This window comes from Rattus rattus, chromosome 2, assembly GCF_011064425.1.
Source record: "Rattus rattus isolate New Zealand chromosome 2, Rrattus_CSIRO_v1, whole genome shotgun sequence".
In the NCBI taxonomy this organism is placed as follows: domain Eukaryota; kingdom Metazoa; phylum Chordata; class Mammalia; order Rodentia; family Muridae; genus Rattus; species Rattus rattus.
In genome coordinates this window covers 110,559,581-110,579,032 of record NC_046155.1, presented here as the reverse complement: position 1 = coordinate 110,579,032, position 19,452 = coordinate 110,559,581, and the positions used below count along the sequence as shown (strand labels likewise).

The following is a 19,452-nucleotide window of genomic DNA, read 5'->3' as shown; positions in this document are numbered from 1 at the left end:
TGCATTTGCCTGTGCTCATGCATTGACACCCAAAGAGAGCATCAGGTGTCTTTCTTTATTATTCTGTCTTGCTACTTTTGAACCAGGGTCTCCTGAATTGGACTTTGTGGTTTTTGCAATCCCAGCAACCAGGGCCAGCTCTACCTTACTTTCTGGGCTTCAAGGCCCATTCTCTCTCTCTCTCTCTTTTTTTTTTTTTATTAACTTGAATATTTTCTTATATACATTTCGAGTGTTATTCCCTTTCCCGGTTTCCGAAGGCCCATTCTCTTAAGTGCTGCAGCTGGTGAAGTGTAGGGCCAGCATTCCTGCAATCACTCCTCTGGGCCAGCTCTCCTAGGATGCTCAGGTGAGGGGTGGAGCCTGCACAGCCCTCAGGAATCAACATGGTCCCAGGCAGCAGCCTGGATCAGAGAAGTCCACTAGGTTTTGGTGGTAACAGACCCCCTGCTGCTGCAGTGCCTTGGACCCAGACATGGCGTTAGGTAGCAGCATTGGCCAGGATCTCACCATAGCCTTAGGTGGCATCACTGGCTTCTCACCTCAGGCTGTACCTCACTACCCTTAACTTTCCAGTTCTGCTTCTCTTTCTTTTCCATCTCTCCACCTGCTCATCTTAGTGGCACCTGGGGCTCTGGGGTTATCTCAGGAGTGCTATGCCCTGCCCATGCTGCAGTGTGACACCAGACAGGGGACATGTTGGGAGTGGTCTGCCCACCTGGGCCCTGTGGCACTGGACTGGGGGTCATCTCAGGCTTGCTCTCACCTTCTAGATTTTCCCATTTTCCCACATTTTCTTTTCTTATGACCTTCCACTTCCTCCTTTAACATTTAACTCATGTTACTTTCCCCTGAAACATCATCTGTCTAAATAGTTAAGAGTTATAGTCTCTGTTCCCTCAAAGTATGTTTTTCTCAGGCCATCTTATAATATGTGTTCATATTTCTTACTCCTCTTCTAAGAAGTCTTTCTTTAGGGAGCATTTCTTATTATACACATTGTGTGTGACGCATACCAGATACTCACTGTATCTGCACAGGTCAGATCTGAGGCTCCACACCCATTCCTATATAACATGAGGAAAGAAAGAAGAAACTTGTGTTTGTTTAACATTTATAACATTTATAATTACTGAGGAACTCATATATACTAGGCGAAAGTAGCAGAGTTCCTTTTCACTTTTACACCAGTGCCAAAGACCTTTTATAAAGAAGTTCATTCCACTGAACTAGCCTCCACTGATTCTTGGGTTAATCATCAGGCACAATTCTTGCATATGCTTTTTCACATACAGCATAGTGATATAAGCCATTAAACACTCCAAATATTATCTGAAACAACAGAGGAACGGCCATTGCTTTCATCCCAGTTTGACAAAGGAGTAACCAATGGAGCATAACTCTTCCCTTTGGTGGCAGTGGAACGGTCTGATACCTGAAAATGGAAAAGAGTCAGAGATGTCTCCGGGATCCGATAGCAAATGCTACTGATTTCTCCTAGTCATTTCCAGTATATGTTTATCATGTAGATAACAATGTTAAATGCTAGTCACCTATTTTGTTTTGGTTAGCCCTTAGCTAAAGAAAAATTAGAGTTTATCAGTACTACCCATCAATAAAAAAAAAAAAAAGGGAAGGGATAAAAAGAGAAAGGGCAAAACCATCCAGGATCTAAAAATGGAAATAGAAACAAAAAAGAAATCACAAGGGAGACAAGTCTGAAGATAGAAAACCTAGGAAAAGAGAGCAGGAGTCATAGATGCAAGCATCACCAACAAAATACAAGAGACAGAAGAGAGAATCTCAAGGGCAGAGGATACCATAGAAAACATTGACATAACTGTCAAAGAAAATGCAAAATGCAAAAAGCTCCTAACCCAAAACATCCAGGAAATCCAGGACAGAATGAGAAGATCAAACCTAAGGATAATAGGTATAGAAGAGAATGAATATTCCCAACTTCAAGGGCCAGTAAATAGCTTCAACAAAATTATAGAAGAAAACTTCTCTAACCTAAAGAAAGAGATGCCCATGAACATGAAGAAGCCTACAGAACTCCAAATAGACTGGACTAGAAGAGAAATTCCTCCCATCACACAACAGTCAAAACACCAAATGCACAAAATAAAGAATTTTAAAAGCAGTAAGGGAAAAAGATCAAGTAATATATAAAGGTAGACCTATCCGAATTATACCAGACTTCTCACCAAAGACTCTAAAAGCCAGAAGATCCTGAGCAGATGTCATACAGACCCTAGGAGAACACAAATGCCAGCCCAGGCTACTATACCCAGCAAATCTCTCAATTAACATAGATGGAGAAACCAAGATATTTCATGACAAAATCAAATTTATACAATATCTTTCCTCAAATCCAGCCAGACAAAGGATAATAGGTGGAAAACTCCAACACAAGGAGGGGAACTACACCCTAGAAAAAGCAAGAAAGTAATCTCCTTGCAACAAACCCAAAAGAAGAGGGCCACACAAACATAATTCCACCTCTAACAACAAAAATAACAGAAAACAACACTCATTATTCCTTAATATCTCTTGATATCAATGGACTCAATTCTCCAATAAAAAGACATAGACTAACTGACTGGATACATAAACAGGACCCAGCATTTTGCTGCATAGAAGAAACACACCTCAGTGACAAAGGCAGACACTACCTTGGCGTACAAGGCTGGAAAACAATTTCCAAACAAATGGTACCAAGAAACAAGCTGAAGTATGCATTCTAATATGAAATAAAGTTGACTTTCAACTAAAAGTTATCAGAAAAGATAAGGACGGAAAAAGGAAAAGGAAAATCTATTAAGATGAACTCTCAATTCTGACCATCTATGCTCCAAATGCAAGGGCACCCACATTCAAAAGAAACTTTACTAAACTTCACTAAATCTCAAAGCACACATTGCACCTCACACAATAATAAAGGGAGACTTCAACACCTCACTCTCAGCAATGGACAGATCATGGAAAGAGAAACTAAAAAGAGACACAGTGAAACTAACAGAAGTTATGAACCAAATGGATTTAACAGATACCTATTGAACATTTCATCCTAGAACAAAGGATTATACCACCTTCTCAGCACCTCTTGGTACCTTCTCAAAAATTGACCATATAATTGGTCACAAAACAGGCCTCAACAGATCCAAGATGACTGAACTAATCCCAGGCATCAGAACACCACTGAGGCTGGTTTTCAGTAACAACAAAAACAACAGAAAGCCCGCACACATGGAAGCTTAACAGGACTCCACTCAATGACAACTCGGTAAAGAATGAAAGAAGAAAGAAATTAAAATGCTTTTTAGACATTAAGGAAAATGAAGGCATAATATACCAAAACTTATGGGACATAAATGAAAGTGCTCAGTGCCTCTAAAAAGAAACTGGAGAGATCATACACTAGCAGCTTGACAGCACACCTGAAAGCTCTAGAACAAAAAGAAGCAAATACACCCAAGAGGAGTAGAGGCAGGAAATAGTCAAACTCAGAGCTGAAATCAACCAAGTAGAAACAAAAAGAGCTATACAAAGAAACAACAAAATTAGGAGCTGGTTCTTTGAGAAAAATCAGTAAGATAGATAAACCCTTAGCCAGACTAACCAGAGGACACAGAGACATTATCCAAATTAACAAAATCAGAAATGAAAAGGGAGACATAACAGAAACTGAGGAAATGCAAAAAATCATCTAAAAAAGCCTATACTCAACAAATCTGGAAAATCTAAATGAAATGGACAATTTTCTAGACAGATACCAGGTACCAAAGTAAAATCAAAATCAGAGAAACCATCTAAACATCCCCATAACCCCTAAAGAAATAGAAGTCTCCCAACCAAAAAAAGTCCAGGACCAGATGGGTTTAGTGCAGAATTCTATCAGATCTTCAAAGAAGACCTAATACCAATACTCTTCAAACTATTCCATAAAATAGAAACAGAGGGAACGGTACCCAATTTGTTCTATATATCCACAGGAACTCTGATACCTAAAGCACACAAAGACCCAACAAATAGAACTGCAGACCAATCTCGCTTATGAATATTGATCCAAAAATACTCAATCAAATTCTCAAAAACTGAATCTAAGAACACATTAAAACCATCATTCACCATGATCAAGTAGGCTTCATCTCAGGGATGCAGGGATGGTTCAGAATATGAAAATCCATCAACATAATACACTATATAAACAAACTCAAGGAAAAAAAAAGGCATGATCACATTAGACGCTGAGAAAGCACTTGACAAAATTCAACACCCCTTCATGATAAAAGTCTTGGAAAGATCAGGAATTCAAGGCCCATACCTAAACATAGTAAAAGCAATACACAGCAAAACCAGTAGCTGACACCAAATTAAATGGACAGAAATTTGAAGCAATCCCACTAAAATCAGGGACTAGACAAGGCTGCCCACTTTCTCCTTACCTATTCAATATAGTGCTCAAAGTTCTAGCCAGAGCAACTAGACAACAAAAGGAGGTCAAAGGGATACAAATTGGAAAGAAAGAAGTCAAAATATCTATATTTGTAGATGATATGGTAGCATATTCAAATGACCCCCAAAATTCCACCAGAGAACTCCTACAGCAGATGAATAACTTCAGCAAATAATATAAAATATTTACAATAGTCGCAAATAATATAAAATGCCTTGGTGTGACTCTAACCAAGCAAGTGAAAGATCTGTAAAACAAGAACTTCAAGTCTCTGAAGAAAGACATCATAGATCTCAGGAAATGGAAAGATCTCCCATGCTCATGGATTAGCAGGATTAATTTAGTAAAAATGGCCATCTTGCCGAAAGCAATCTACACCGAGTTAGAAAGAGCAATTTGCCAATTCATTTGGAATAACAAAAAACCCAGGATAGCAAAAACTATCCTCAATAATAAAAGAACTTCTGGGGGAATCACCATCCCTGACCTCTGTATTACAGAGTATTCGTGAGAAAAAGTGCATGATATTGGTACAGAGACAGACAGGTAGATCAATGGAATAGAATTGAAGACCCAGAAATGAACCCACACACCTATGGTCACTTGATCTTTGACAAAGGAGCTAAAATCATTCAGTGGAAAAAAGCATTTTCAACAAATGGTGCTAGTTCAACTGTTGGTCAGCATGTAGAAGAATGCAAATCGATCCATTCTTTTCTTTTTTAAAGATTTATTTATTATATATAAGTATACTGTAGCTGTCTTCAGACACAACAGAAGAGGGTATTGGATCCCAATACAAATGGTTGTGAGTCATCATGTGGTTGCTGAGATTTGAACTCAGCACCTCTGGAAGAGCAGTCATGCTCTTAACCATTGAGCCATCTTTCCAGCCCAAATCAATCCATTCTTATCTCCTTGTACAAAGCTCAAGTCCAAGTGGATAAAGGACCTCCACATAAAACCAGATATACTGGAACTAATAGAAGAGAAAGTGGGGAAGGGTCTTGAACACATGGGCACAGGGGAAGTTTCCTGAACTGAACACCAATGGCTTAAGCTCTAAGATGAATAATTGACAAGTGGGACCTCATAAAATTGCAAAGCTGTAAGGCAAAGGCCACTGTCAATAGGACAAAATGTCAAGAAACAGACTGGGAAAAGATCTTTACTGATCCTACATCCGATAGAGGGCTAATATCCAATATATACAAAGAACTCAAGAGGTTAGACTCTAGAGAACCAAATAACACTATTAAAAATGGGGTACAGGGGGGTTGGGGATTTAGCTCAGTGGTAGAGTGCTTGCCTAGGAAGCACAAGGCCCTGGGTTCGGTCCGCAGCTCTGAAAAAAAAAAAAAAAAAGAAAAGAAAAAAAATGGGGTACAGAGCTAAACAAAGAATTTTCAACTGAGGAATGCCGAATAGCTGAGAAGCACCTAAAGAAATGGTCAACATCCTTAGTCGTCAGCAAAATGCAAATCAAACAACCTTAAGATTCCACCTGACACCAATCAGAATGGCTAAGATCAAAAACTCAGGTGACAGTAGATGCTGACAAGGATGTGGAGAAAGAGGAACACACCTCCATTGTTGGTGGGATTGCAAGCTGGTACAACCTCTCTGGAAATCAGTCTGGAGGTTCCTCAGAAAATTGGACATTGCACTACCTGAGGACCCAGGTATACCACTCCTGGGCATATACCCAAAAGATGCTCCAACAAATAACAAAGACATGTGCTCCACTATGTTCATAGCAGCCTTATTTATAATAGCCAGAAGCTGGAAAGAACCCAGATGCCCTTCAACAGAGGAATGGATACAGAGAATGTGGTACAACTACACAATGGAGTACTACTCAGCTATCAAAAACAATGACTTCATGAAATTCTTAGGCAAATGGATGGCACTAGAAAATAACATGAGTGAGGAACCTAATCACAAAAGAACACACATGGTATGTACTCACTGATAAGTGGATATTAGCCCAAAAGCTCAGAATACCCAAGAAATAATTTATAGACCCTATGAAGCTCAAGAAGAGGGAAGGCCAAAGTGTGGATGTTTCAGTCCTTTTTAGAAGGGGGAACAAAATGCTCACAGGAGGAAATATGGAAACAAAGTGTGGAATAGAGACTGAAGGGAAGGCCTTCCAGAAACTGCTCCACCTGGGGATCCAGCCCAAATACAGACACCAAATCCAGACACTATTAGGGATGCCAAGAAGTGCTTCCTGACAGGAGCCTGACATAGCTGTCTCCTGAGAGGCTCTGCCAGAGCTTGACAAATACAGAGGTGGATGCTTGAAGCCAACCTTTGGACTGCACATGGTGTCTCCAATGGAGGAGTTAGAGAATGGACTTAAGGAGCTGAAGGGGTTTGCAACCCCATAGGAAGAGCAACAATATCAACCAAGCAGAACCCCCAGAGCTCCCAGGGACTAAACCACCAACCAAAGAGTACACATGGAGAGACCCATGGCTCCAGCTACCATGTAGCAGAGGATGGCCTTGTGGTGACATCAATGGGAGGAGAGGCCCTTGGTCCTGTGAAGGCTTGATTTCCCCAGTGTAGGGGAATGCCTGGGTGGGGAGGCAGGAGTGGGTGGGTGGGTGGGGAGCACCCTTATAGAAGCAGGTGGAGGGGGGAAGGGATGGGGGTTTCCAGAGGGGAAACTGGGACAGAGGATAACAGTTGAAATGTAAATAAATAATATATTCCATTAAAAAAAAATCAACTAACCAAACAAACAAAAAACAAACAAAAAAAAAAAAAAAAAAAAAAAAGAGAGGGAGGTTGTGAAGATAGTCCAGTCAGTAAAATGCTTAGCACTCAACTGTGAGAACCAAATTTGATCCCCAGAACCCAACACACACACACACACACACACACACACACACACACGAAGGGGAGAGGTGTGGGAACTAGGTGAACAAGAATAAAGAAAAGAGGAAGGGAAGGAATGGACTACTTACTTAACTGCTAAGCGTCCATTTTTATAAAAAGCCAAAGCACTGGGATAGGAGACCCCACAGGCTACGCCGATCAGTGAGCTTCTCAGAACACAGCTTTCCTGGCTTATATTACCTAGGAAGGGGGAGAAAAGTTAGTTTTCTTTAAGATTTAGGATAACTGTTAAAATGAAGCTATCTATCAAAGCACACTTACTTTGCTGTTTGCAACTACAGGTAAACAGTAGCTAGAATATTAGGAATTCAAAGCCCGGTGCCTTGTTCTGAAACTCTTTATTGTGTGTTAGCATATGGAGAATTACCATTCATATGTGCTTTTTCTGTTTTGTTTTATTTTTCGAGACAAAGTGTCTCTGGGTAACAGCCCTGGCTGTCCCGGAACTTGTAGACCAGGCTGGCCTCAATTTTAATTTGTTATAGTTACGTTATATACTGATGAATTTAAATTTACCTGATTGCAGAGCATCAGTCACAAAGAACTTGTAAGTAACGGCGGTAGCCACAAATGGAAGGGTAGTCAGGGATGCATAGGTCCTCAAAGCTTCATGCTTAACCTTGAAACTGTATCTGAATACTAAGTTTGCCATAGCGCCAGCCAAACTACTACTTACTCCAAAGAATAAAGTTCCATGTATATTTAAAGTCCTAAGAGGAACAAAGAAAAAAGTTTAGCATACATTCTTGAAATGAGTCACATATTTACCCAGCATCTAATATTTCTTGTTATTAAAATAATTGTCTCAATGAAAGAAAATTGTTTAAGATCCTCTAGAATAAAAGCTATTTTCACATGGTTAGCCTGTCTAGAAAAGAACCATTTGTGAACTGGTCCAGATACATCTAAAATAATTTATCTGTGGTTTATAAAACTTCAATGGATGAGATCTGCCAGATTTGCTTTTACTTAATTCTGGCTCTGACCTGAATGAAGAAAGCTTTCAAGTATACCTGTTGTTTAGCTTAGTCTTGAGCTCTTTTACTGAAAGTCACCATAGTAGTCCGAGGTCATCATGCCGTAGTCCTTTCCACATTCTCTAGTCATCCTTATCCCCAGTACCTTGGCTGAGATCATGAGCATCAGTCTCTTAAACTTAGGGCTCACACTAGTATTGCCTGCCAGCTTGCTCTGGGGGTCACTTGTCTTTGCCTCGAAGGCTTGAACTGCTATATCCACCTGGAAATTCTACGGGTTTTCGGGGATCCAAAATGCAGTCCTCAGACATGAAGAGCTTTGACCTCTAAGCCATCACCCTAGCCTTGCTAAACTGAGTTTAATCATAACTGTCCATCAGAAAAATACAAGTAGCCTTCAAAATAGTTTCATACTAATTGCTTTTAATTTAAAAAATATTTGTACAAATAATATCTCAGCAATAAATTTGGGCATTTTTTTTTTTAAAAAGCAAAAGAAGGGGTTTGGTTCCCAGGATCCACATCTTAGGGCTTACAAGCAGCCTCTGATGACAGTTCCATGGTATCCAAAGCTCTTTTCTAGCTTCTCCCAGAAGCTATCTAGCATGTGCAGACATAAATGGCATATAGTGTCTGTCTGTCTGTCTGTCTGTCTCACACACAGAATAAGCCTTATAAAAAGAAGCAAAGGAGTTTATCTATAGTCTAATAAGCCAACATTTCAATTCATTGACATTTTTGTCCAGTTTGTAACCACCTCAATAAATAGCTTTTCTATTATTTACTAGATGTGTTTTCAGGACTTTTGGAACTTCATTGTTGCCAATTTTCCTCAACCCCACCACTCCCATATGTAAATATTTAGACCAGTGGTTCTCAACCTTCCTAATGCTGAGACCCTTTAATACAGTTCCTCATGTTGTGGTGACCCCCTAACAGAAAATTATTCTGTTGCTACTTCCTAACTGCAATTGTGTTACTGTTATGAATTGTAATGTAAACATATGACATGCAGGATACCTGATATGCAACCCCCAAAGGGGTCATGCCCCCTAGGTTGAGAATCACTGATTTAGAAGATTCTCTTCTTAGACAACTATTTAAGATAGCAATTCAGGCTGCCATTGGAGGCAGAATAGTTGCAAGAGAAACTGAAAGCCTAAAGGAAAAACATTTTGGCAAAATGTTACACAGTGACACTACCCAGGAAATAAAAGTTTTGAGGAGACAAAGAGAAGAAGCAAAAAAACAAATAGTTTCTTAACCCTCAGAGACTGGGAATAGGAAGGATGCACAAGTAAAGTCGCTGGTCAGTTATCACTGTGTCTCTTACTGGTCGTTTCTATAAGACTCAAACTTCTTCTCTAAGATTTCAGCGATCATTGGTCTTCCGAACTTCGCATCTCCTAGAGAGGGAATCAGCCGACCATGCTTGTAAAGTGCCATCTTGATGTCCTGGAAAACACAAAATTCCAGAGTCATGACAGCTAACCACACTAATATTAAACAAAACTTTATAAAACTATATTCAGACTAAATACACTTGGAGTCTAGGAATGTTCTAGGTACTGTGTTATCCGCTTTCACATATTTAAAAAAATAGTATTTACTGGACTCTTATTTGTTACAGTGGGGTTGTTTTTTTTTTTTTTTGAGTTACATAAAAATTGGGAAAACTATTATTTCTGTGTTTACATATGTGGTTTGAGTAAGAATGGCTCCCCATATGCTCATGTATTTGAATGCTTAGCCATCAGGGAGCGGCACTGGCATAATATGAGGATTTAGAGGATTAGCAGTTGTGACTTTGTCTAAGGAAGTGTTTCACTGAACATGGGGTTTGGGGTTTCAAAAACCTTTGTCAGGTCAGGTACTTGTCTGTCTGTCTATGCTGCCTGTGGGTCAGGATATAATTTTTCAGCACCAGGGCTGTTAAATGATAATGAACTAAACCTTTGAAACTATAAGCAAGTCTGTTTTATAAGGGGTGCTGTGGTCATGGTGTCTTTTCATAGCATTAGAACAATGACTAAGACAATAGCTTGGAAAATTGAGTTTCAGAAAGCTTGTCTTGCCACTGAGATGGTGATTTTGTTTTCCTTCAGCACATCTTCCTCTGTTCAATCCAAAAGAGTAGAGGGCCCTGATTTTTAATCCTCTTGAAGTATCAGCAGAAATAGTACCTGTATGTTGACAAAGATTTCCTGTTGTCTTAGTTAGGGTTTTATTGCTGTGCAGAGAAACCATGACCAAAGCAACTTTTATAAAGAAAAACATTTAATTGGGGCTGGTTTACAGTTTCAGAGGTTCAGTGCTGGCTTGATCTGAAGGCAGTGGGAGACTGTGTGCCACACTGGGTGTACCCTGAGCACAGGAAGCTTCAACCCCCTTCCCCCCCTGAGCATAGGAAGCCTCAAAGCCCCCTACCCCAGTGACACACAAGGCCACACTTTCTAATAATGCCACTTCCTATGTGATTATTAGACATGTGAGTCTATGAGTTCCATTCATGTTCAAAACCACCACACTTGTCTTCTCTCATCAAAGCCTGAGCCTGTTTTGGAGATTATTTTTGGATATAAGGGTAGGTAGGAGAGCAGGAAATGCTTTGGAGAATACAGAAACAACAACAATAACAAGAACAACAACAATAACAATGAATCAGAGAGGGGTATTGTTCTGGTCTAGTTCATGGTTATCTTGGATTTTATGTTGTAGTTCAGTTTTCTAGTAGGTCCTAGGATAGAAAGCAGAGTCTTTGTCAGAAATCGCTATGTGTTATACTGTGAAGCCCGGACAAAGGAATAAACTCAGGGACTGTAAGGTCCCTGTGTCCCATGTGATATGCTAATAGTTGCCCACATTAAGAGAACATTAAGGGCTTCACCAAAAGGTTAAAAAACAAATTCCCAATTCCTTTTCAAGTTTCTGGTTATACGTAAGACTTTTGGGTCTTTGTGGAAACATCTGTTAAGTCCTTTGGTACTATGACATTTTGTACCTTGAGAGTATTTAATTTCATTCAAACAAGGCTATATGGACACTTCCTACAAATCTAAAGTTTTGGTTGTAAATATTTACTTATTTCATCAGTGAGATGTCTACTGATTCAAAGTTCAGTGCTTTAATTTTAATTTTTTGCCCTACAGTTTCTGGATTAATCCATGAAAAGTTTAACATCAAAGGCTCACTACAGATGACACATTAACATTTATAAGTGGTGAGCATATATATAATAAGCCTAAAATTAATGAAAAACCAATGGAGCCTGACTCCAGGAAATAAACACACACAAAGTCCGGGTTCCTTGATCTTAAGGTGGTATACAATTGATCAAAAGACCAGTTTCTCTGCCTCAATACAAACAGCATTTAAGTCAGTTCTTTTTCTTTAAGATAGCTGAAGAAGATGGAGGTGGGGGCAGAGCAGGCATACAATACTTTACAAATTATAATTTTTTTTAAAGGAACTAGACTTAAATCTTTTGTTTTTTTCCCTTTCTGCTATGCAAATGGAAAAATGGAGGAAGAAATAGTATTCTCTAAGGCGGTTTCTCTACCCAATCCATCCAGTGTACTATGAAGGCAGGCACCAATAGCATCTTGGCTAATCAAAAAACCTTAGAGAAATATTTGTTCTGTTCTCATCCAATTCACCGAACAGCCCTCTCCACCACCCACAGACAATTTCCAGGCCCTTGACACTGCTCTGGGGAAAGGGGTACCCACAATTATGGCTGCAGGACAGTCAATGCTGAAATAATCAAAAGCAAAAGCAAATATTTTTGGCACCTGGCATTTATAAGGTTTTCACTACACTCTCCTTAATTAAAGGAGATACAGGTTATTAACTTGCCCAGAGGGTTACTTTTTTGTTTTTGTTTTTGAACTTATTTTTGTGCTATTGGGATAGAAGCCTGGGCTTCAGGCCTGATAAGTGCTCCATCCTCAGATTCCCAGGAAGTCTTTCAACAAGCACTGAAATCGAAGATTTTTGCCACAACCAACTTTTAATCTAAGAGTTAAGGAAGTTCAAAGTCATTCGACTTATCAGATCACCATCCTTATACAAGTAAGTACATTTGTGTGGGTGTATGGTCTGCAAAGTGTTTGTGTGTTGTATATTTATTTGACCTTCAGAATTTTATTCAACATTTTCACATCATTTATCCAGCGGTGGTGTGTACCAGGTTCTCAGGTAATCAAAAGGGTGAACGCATTAAAGAATCTACCACGACCTGGAGTTAAGTCAAGACATACCAAATCAATAAAAAGCAGGAGACTTAAACAGAATGAGAGAAATAGAGGTTGGGCCGGGTGGAGTAAGGCGAGAAAGTATTGTAATTGAAGAAAAGTCTTGTAAAAGGTCCTCGAGGAAAAGAAACAAGCTACATTTAATCCGGCGTAGACTTCAGGTCTACATTGTTAGGAACTAGAGATTTGATTACACCCTGCATAAAGTCGGAACCAGTTCTTGCTATTTGCTCAAATCCTTCGCGTGCATCATCTCCGAGGAGGCGACCCACACCACCCTAGATTTCCGCCTACCTGGGATGCTTCCCTATTTCCCTCCTGCACCACACCAGCATCCCCCGATTCAGACCAAGTTGGTCGCTCGGACGCCATCTTGGCGCCTCACGTGACTGACGGGAGGGCGTGGACGGAGCACCTGGGGCGGGACTTGCCGCTGGCTGACAGCTCCTACCTTTAGCCGAGTCCGCCCCGACCCAGTCAAAAGCCGCGCCCTCCGGCCGGGCGGAGACTGGGCGTGGCGTCCCAAAACAGCGATCTCTCATTGGCTTCCAGGAAGACTCAGTACCCAAGGGCCCGCCCCTAGCCAGCCTTGCTTGTCCTCTGTCAATTTGTCAGCCTGGCCAACCTGAAGGGAACCAGGGGCGTTTCGGGCGCAGGCCTGTTGCTGCGCGCCTTCTTCTTAGGGCTGTTGGGGTAGCCGAGCCCCGGTAGCTCCTTCGGCCTGGTCGGTGTGTTAAGGTTGTGGCTTCTCGGGTTCCTCCTCAGAGCCTCCAGCCCGCCTCCTCGGCGCGGCCACAGCAGCACGGACTAGCCTGCTCTTTCCAGTCTTCAGTCCCCTCATAGTACACCCTCAAGCCCCGCTTGGAAAGGGTCCAGCTAGAAATCTCCCCTTCCCCTGCTGCCCCGAAGAGCCCTGGTCGGCCAGTGTTTCAGGGGTGGAGGGTGCTGCGAGGAGGCCAAGCGCGCTTCCGCGCACGTGAAATGCCCTGCAGCGTCTGCCAGACCCGCAACCCCCGACCCTCCAGTCTCCATGTCTTAGGCAAGCCAAATTCGAGAGTTATATAATTTCTAGTGCTGCTGTTTCTCTTGCCCGAGGAAACACTTCATCGCGTGGAGGGTGCAGGACATTTCGGTGCTCTTCTGTATAAGACCGGGGTGTGGGCAGGGGTGGCCAGCGGTGGCAGAGAAATGTCTTTTCTGCAAAAGGAAGGTGGGTAGATTGGAGAGAGACTGAGAAAGGGTGGATGTGGAAGCCAAACAGCTGCACTCCCATTTAGGAAATCGCGGACTATTTGCATAGTGTGTGATTGCATGCCTAATACTACTACAGCGTCTCTGAAAACACCTTTGGGGGAAGGTTTGGTTTCTCCTTTCCAGCAGCCTCAGTGTTTTTCCTCGCCGGATAGGGAGCTGCTTGTTTGCGAAGAGATGGCTTGACGTGAATGACTCCAGTGTGAAGAAGTCTGCTTCGCCAAATCATCCTGCATCAAGTGCCCATTGAATAGCACTGTCACTTTAATGTCTCCATGCCAAGGGATTGCTTTCCTCCTTTTCAATCCTCTCAGTTAATACACGGGAGGATCAGGATCTGAGGGGCATTAAGGATCAAGCCTTGGGGGCTTGGAGAGCACAGAAGAAAAACAGGAAAGTGACAAGCTGGATCGTGTTTTACTGAGGGGGCGAGATACAGAACCAGTTAATAGAAGGGGGCCTTAGAATCTCTCTTCTGCCCCAGAAAACTGTCCAAACTCACACACCCCTGACAAGACTAGAGTAAGACGTTTTTAAAAGTATTTTTGAAGGGGAAGTTTAAACTTTTTTCCTAAAAATTGATACTCTTCATTATCCACCATCTAGATCATGCATAAATTAATAAGACAACCGTCCTAAAATTGGTTTGTGCCTTAATTGAGTTAGTTATTGAACATCCAAAAGTGTTGCTGCCTGAAGAGGAGTTTTGTAACATTTTCTATGCGTACGATAACTTTCTCAGCTTTTTAAAGCAAGAATATATATTTTACAAAAATTAAGAAAACTTGCTATTTTTTCTTTGAACACCGCGGGCAGTGTAAACTGTTTGGTTGTGGAGAAATGCATCACCTTTTTCTTTATTTGAAATAGAAGACTCAGCCTGGATATCAAGGCTGAACAGAGAAGAGATTTGCAACAGTTAACCTGGCTCCGTCTCCATTCAGCTGGATCAAACAGAGACTTGAAAAGAGATCTTGAGTCCAGAGTCAGTGGAGAGACCCAAGAATGCCAGTCAAGAAGAAAGGTGGGCTATGAGGTTCATACATAACATACGATTTTCCCTTTTCTTGGCTATGGTTTTTGTAATTTAAATTGTATTCTGCTGAAGAGCAAAATTTTGCCTGGTTTTGAGTAAATACTGCAATAAATATCTGCTCAGTAGTACCTTTTCAGTAATATTTTGTTATAGTAAAGTTAAGATAATATTATAGACATATGTGAATTAAGAAACCAGGTAGTTGATGTCACCATTTATAATCAGAATAGATTCGGTTCTATAGATTTGGGATTTGAAGCTCAGTTTAAATAATTTCTTGAAAAGAAACTTGTACAATGGAGTTCTTCCTCATGAGTTTGATATTTATTGAATGATTATGTAGTTGTAACATATGGCAGTATTTGTAAAACTATAGCTTTATTTTTATACTTAAAATAGACTTCCTATTTGAGTTTATTCCAGGGTAAGTCTTCACTTTTGTGGTAATTCACGACTTTGATTATTTATTCTGTATTATTCAATAACATGTTTTGGGAAATTTCCTCAAATAAAGCATACACTTGCTTTTTTTTCCCCTTTCAATAACCCTTAATACTTTGATCAAAATCCAGTGGGGTTCCTGGAGCATCGTTTATTATAGGTCAGAGACCTTAAGGGTTCAATTTAACCTGAGATAAACTATTTCATGGGAGCTTAGTGACATTTGGCCTTTCTGTTTTTGCAGATGGTATCAGTAATAAAGTTTATGGAAAAATTTGAATCAAAATTTAGAACACCTTTGAAGTTTACTGTATGGAGAAACTGGGCTAGTATAGATCCAAATGTCCAGTTATGTTAATTGCTACAATATTGAATCCAAGACCTAAACTGGAGGTTACATCCTAATACGTATTTTCATATAAAATCCAGAGAATCCATATGGTTTTTTATGTTGTTTAACCCATCTACTTCTGGGTTTGGAAGATGTAATGAAAACAGTCAATGAAATTTTTTATTTTTTTGGAAAATAGTCTATGTAAAGGGGACAGAACTATCAAAAACTATTGAAGCGTCTAGAACTGTACTTCTGCACCTTGGGTTTGAAAAGTAGATTCATTACCTCCCTTATAATCCCCCTAAGACTACTGAAAGAGGTGAGCTGACTTTGAGATCTTGGAGCTGTACCTGGCCCTGTCAGACACGGTTGGTTTATACGAAACACAAAAGAAAGGTTTGGGAAATGTAGCCAATAAACAATGTCTTTGATTTCCTTACCTCAGTGTGTGGTTTTTGTTTTCTACCATTTCTGTAGATAAATCTTCTTTGGAGTATCTTATTTCATTTTTGCTTATAATTAAAAGTGACAGAGAGAGAAAGAGCGAAGGAAGGGGAAAGGGGAGGGAGGAAGAGAAGAGGAGAAATCACAATTGATGGTTTGGGTGTAACAGGTACACACACTGAACTTAAGGGTTCTAAAGCCAATAGACTTAGTTTCTTAAAAGTTATTATATTTTAAAAAAACTTCCAGAAATTTTTCACATGTTATTTAAAGTTAATAGTTTAAGAGAAACTGTTGTAGTTGTTCTCTTTGTCTTCCTTTCTTCTTTAAAAGGTGAGTGGATATAATGAGGTGAATTTTTAAAGGTGATGAAGAAATTCTAAAAATGTATATATTTGAATAACACTAACCTATAATGAATTGATCTAGAGAATTTATATTGTTTTTTAACAATAAAAATTAAAATTATTAGTATTAGCATAGTTTTGAATAGAGGAAACTGGTCAAATTATTAAGTTTTGTTACTCTAATTGCTAAGTTTGCTATGTCTACTGCTTCTACAATATAAGAAAAGTGTTTGAGATGTAAAATTAGATTCTATAGGAAGACTGTCCTTCATTCTTAGAATGCTCTTCTCAATTTATTGCAACATGGTGTAGATATGCTAGAAGGAGCTAGACTCACTGTGATTTAAGATAACCACTCTGTCAAATACATCAATTTCACCTCTCCCACCTAACCTTGTCTCTGCACACTTTTACAGACCTGTTTTGTCAACTGAAGACTCTTTTGTTTTGTTGTTACAATTGTGTCCTTGAGTTTTTTTTTTTTTTTAAACTTCAGGATTCTATTATCTGTAGTAGTAGATTGATTTACTCACAATTGAACCTATAGAACAATCTTTGGCATATTTTTGTTTGTGAAAATGTAGCGTTAATTCAAGGTAAGATATCAAGATCATGGAGAGCTGAAGACAGTCCTTGAATTGATCGAAAGAATGCCACGTTGAGTTACTAATCCTTGAACAAAAGTTAGTGACTGTTTGGGCATCATGCTTTCTGTAGGAAATGCTGGTTTAAGTTCCAATGGGAATTTTTAGTGCAATGCAGTTTTGTTTTTCAACTTTAAAAAAATCATAATTATTATATACAGGGAAGAAAATAATTCCTTTTACTCACTTGTGATAGATCCCTTTCATTTCTGTGCTTTTGTAAAAATGCCCTAGTTTTCTTTTGGGCGTCTTTTATGCTTCTGTACTTCTACTCCTGATGTTTTGCAGATGTTCTCAGTGTATAATCAGGTTCGTATAAAGGCAAGTTTACCATATACCGAAACGTTGTTTTCATATACATGCATTGACAGTGTATCTTCAGAAAGGAAACTGGAAATTTTATATTTTGCTGTATATAATTCAGAAATCTAAAACGTGATGATGCCTTATATCTTATTGATGCACTTAAAATTGATATTGGTATTTCCTGGCCATAATCTTTTATAGCCTGGCTTTTGGCTGACTATATTTTTAAAAGTGTTCTTTCTGACTTTATCTGGCGAAGGGACCTTATGACTAGTCTTTGTATCCTTTCTTCATTTAACATTTTCTTCCTTCATTATTTGTTTCCAGCACTTTATGGATTAACCTAGTTGTTGTAGTGTGTCCCCTGACTTACACTTGCATCTCACTATTATCTGTGTCTACTCTTTACCTCCCTGTCATTTCTTTCTGTTGCCTTCTGAGCTCTCGACCTTGCTGTTCTGTCTCTGGTGTGCTTGCATTACAGAGGTGTGCTGCCTCATTTGGCTTCCAGCTTGTGCTAAGTCTAAGTTAAGGCAGTTTTTGGATGTTATGAATAGGGGCACCTATGCACGAGTGTGTTGATGGTTCCTGCGTGGCTACTGTTTTCCCTTTGCATTCATGTTTCTAAGTTTATCTTTGACCTCTAACGTTCGCCACGGCAGGGCTCTATCTAGATGCCTTTTCTAGTCCCCCAAACTTCATGTTCACCTTCGTGTTTTTCTCAAAACTAATAAAACTTGAAAGAGTTATGCCTTGGATCTGCTCAGAAAAGACCGAAAAAAATTATCAAAGGTTTGAGTATTCTCTAAGTAAATAATTTACAATGGATGTCTGTGAAGTAGTCTTTTCAGTGTAGGTAGAGAAGGTTTGGAAATAGTGTAGTCATAGATTCTTGATGTTGGAAAGCAACCATTAATTCAGGAGTCATAAGGAGAGAATATTCAGAACAGAGAAATAAAAGAATATTTTTGTGTTCATATACTGATTTAGGTGTATGATGGAAATAACAGTTATGAAATAAAGTTTTGTAGTAATTACTTTTATTTTATACATGTTATATATTGAGAAAATTGCAACTAGTATTGTAATTACTTTTTACATAAGGTGTGTGACATGCTCAGTTTTGTGGAAACTGCTCTGTGCTCCATTCAAAAATCGGGCATTTAATCTTCATTTTAGGCTTGCTAACTAATTACTTTTTTGTGTAGCAGAGTCAGAGAACACACACACACACACACACACACACACACACACACACACACACACACACACTGGGCTTAAAAATGTTGCATTAAAGCATTCAGTTCATTCATGTCTGATCTCTCATTATTATGTAACTACATTCACTGATCTATAAGAATACTGTTATTTTTATTCATATCTTCTCTTTATATCCTGTTTTTAAATATTTATAGTTTTCATGTCAATGATTACCAAATATTTTATCATAAGGCTGAGATGCATAACACCTTTTATATTGCGAGCACAGACTGTTTCCTAGCCACAGTTCCTGCTCAGTAATTTGTAGCCGTCAAGATACAAAGGTTCTGCAGCCTCAATGGAGGCTGCTTTGTCAGCAAAGGGTCATGAGTTTTGCCTAGACTCTTCTGTCCAGCCATTTCAAATTCTAGCTAGTAAGCTTTCTGCATGGGTTCAGTTTTTAGTATGTCTTGCAAAGCTATTTCAAGAACTATGGCCAAGTCACCTCTATTATGAAACTGTTGTTCTGACCCCATTTATTTTAGACCTTTTTGATCCAGAGCTACTCCTGGTGTCTCATACCTGTTATCCACTTTCTTACGTGGATGAGGCAGGAGGATTGATATAGGTTTGAGGCTACTCAGGTTTACACAATAAGCTTCAGACCAGCTCTAACTTCAGAGTTGTCTCAAAAACAAAGCAACAAGCTAAGAAGATCAAGAAGAATAATGCAAGGTAGAAAAATCCTTAAAAATAAATTATTAAACTAAACTTCCAAAGACTGTGGATAAGACTTTGTAGCATGTCTCTTCTGACAATACCATCTCGTTACTCCCTGAGAATCTACCTAACC

The 19,452-nt window shown here is 39.5% G+C and overlaps 2 protein-coding genes across 2 annotated transcripts in view; one reads left to right on the top strand and one right to left on the bottom strand.

The window, feature by feature from the left end:
• Positions 1-1,100: 1,100 nt before the first annotated feature.
• Tmem126b (transmembrane protein 126B) lies at positions 1,101-12,990 on the bottom strand. The gene is made up of 5 exons (XM_032895288.1): positions 12,891-12,990; positions 9,677-9,798; positions 7,883-8,076; positions 7,435-7,546; positions 1,101-1,435 (listed from the first exon to the last, which is right to left on the bottom strand). Exons 1-5 carry the CDS (start codon positions 12,966-12,968, stop codon positions 1,252-1,254), a joined length of 690 nt encoding a protein of 229 aa, XP_032751179.1. The 5' UTR covers positions 12,969-12,990; the 3' UTR covers positions 1,101-1,251.
• A 768-nt stretch (positions 12,991-13,758) lies between these two features.
• Dlg2 (discs large MAGUK scaffold protein 2) overlaps positions 13,759-19,452 on the top strand; it is a 1,821,467-nt gene continuing 1,815,773 nt past the window's right edge. Inside the window, 1 exon segment of the mRNA XM_032895287.1 lies at positions 13,759-14,871. Within this exon segment, the coding sequence (XP_032751178.1) occupies positions 14,853-14,871 (19 nt within the window). The 5' untranslated portion in view covers positions 13,759-14,852.

Excerpts from the sequence above, each read along its gene's own strand:
- Tmem126b (XM_032895288.1), bottom strand. The coding sequence starts at position 12,968 with ATGGCGTCCGAGCGACCAACTTGGTCTGAATCGGGGGATGCTGGTGTG. Across the intron at positions 9,799-12,890 it reads GAAATAGGGAAGCATCCCAG|GACATCAAGATGGCACTTTA; the intron begins GTAGGCGGAAAT and ends TGTGTTTTCCAG. Across the intron at positions 1,436-7,434 it reads AATGGACGCTTAGCAGTTAA|GTATCAGACCGTTCCACTGC; the intron begins GTAAGTAGTCCA and ends TTCCATTTTCAG.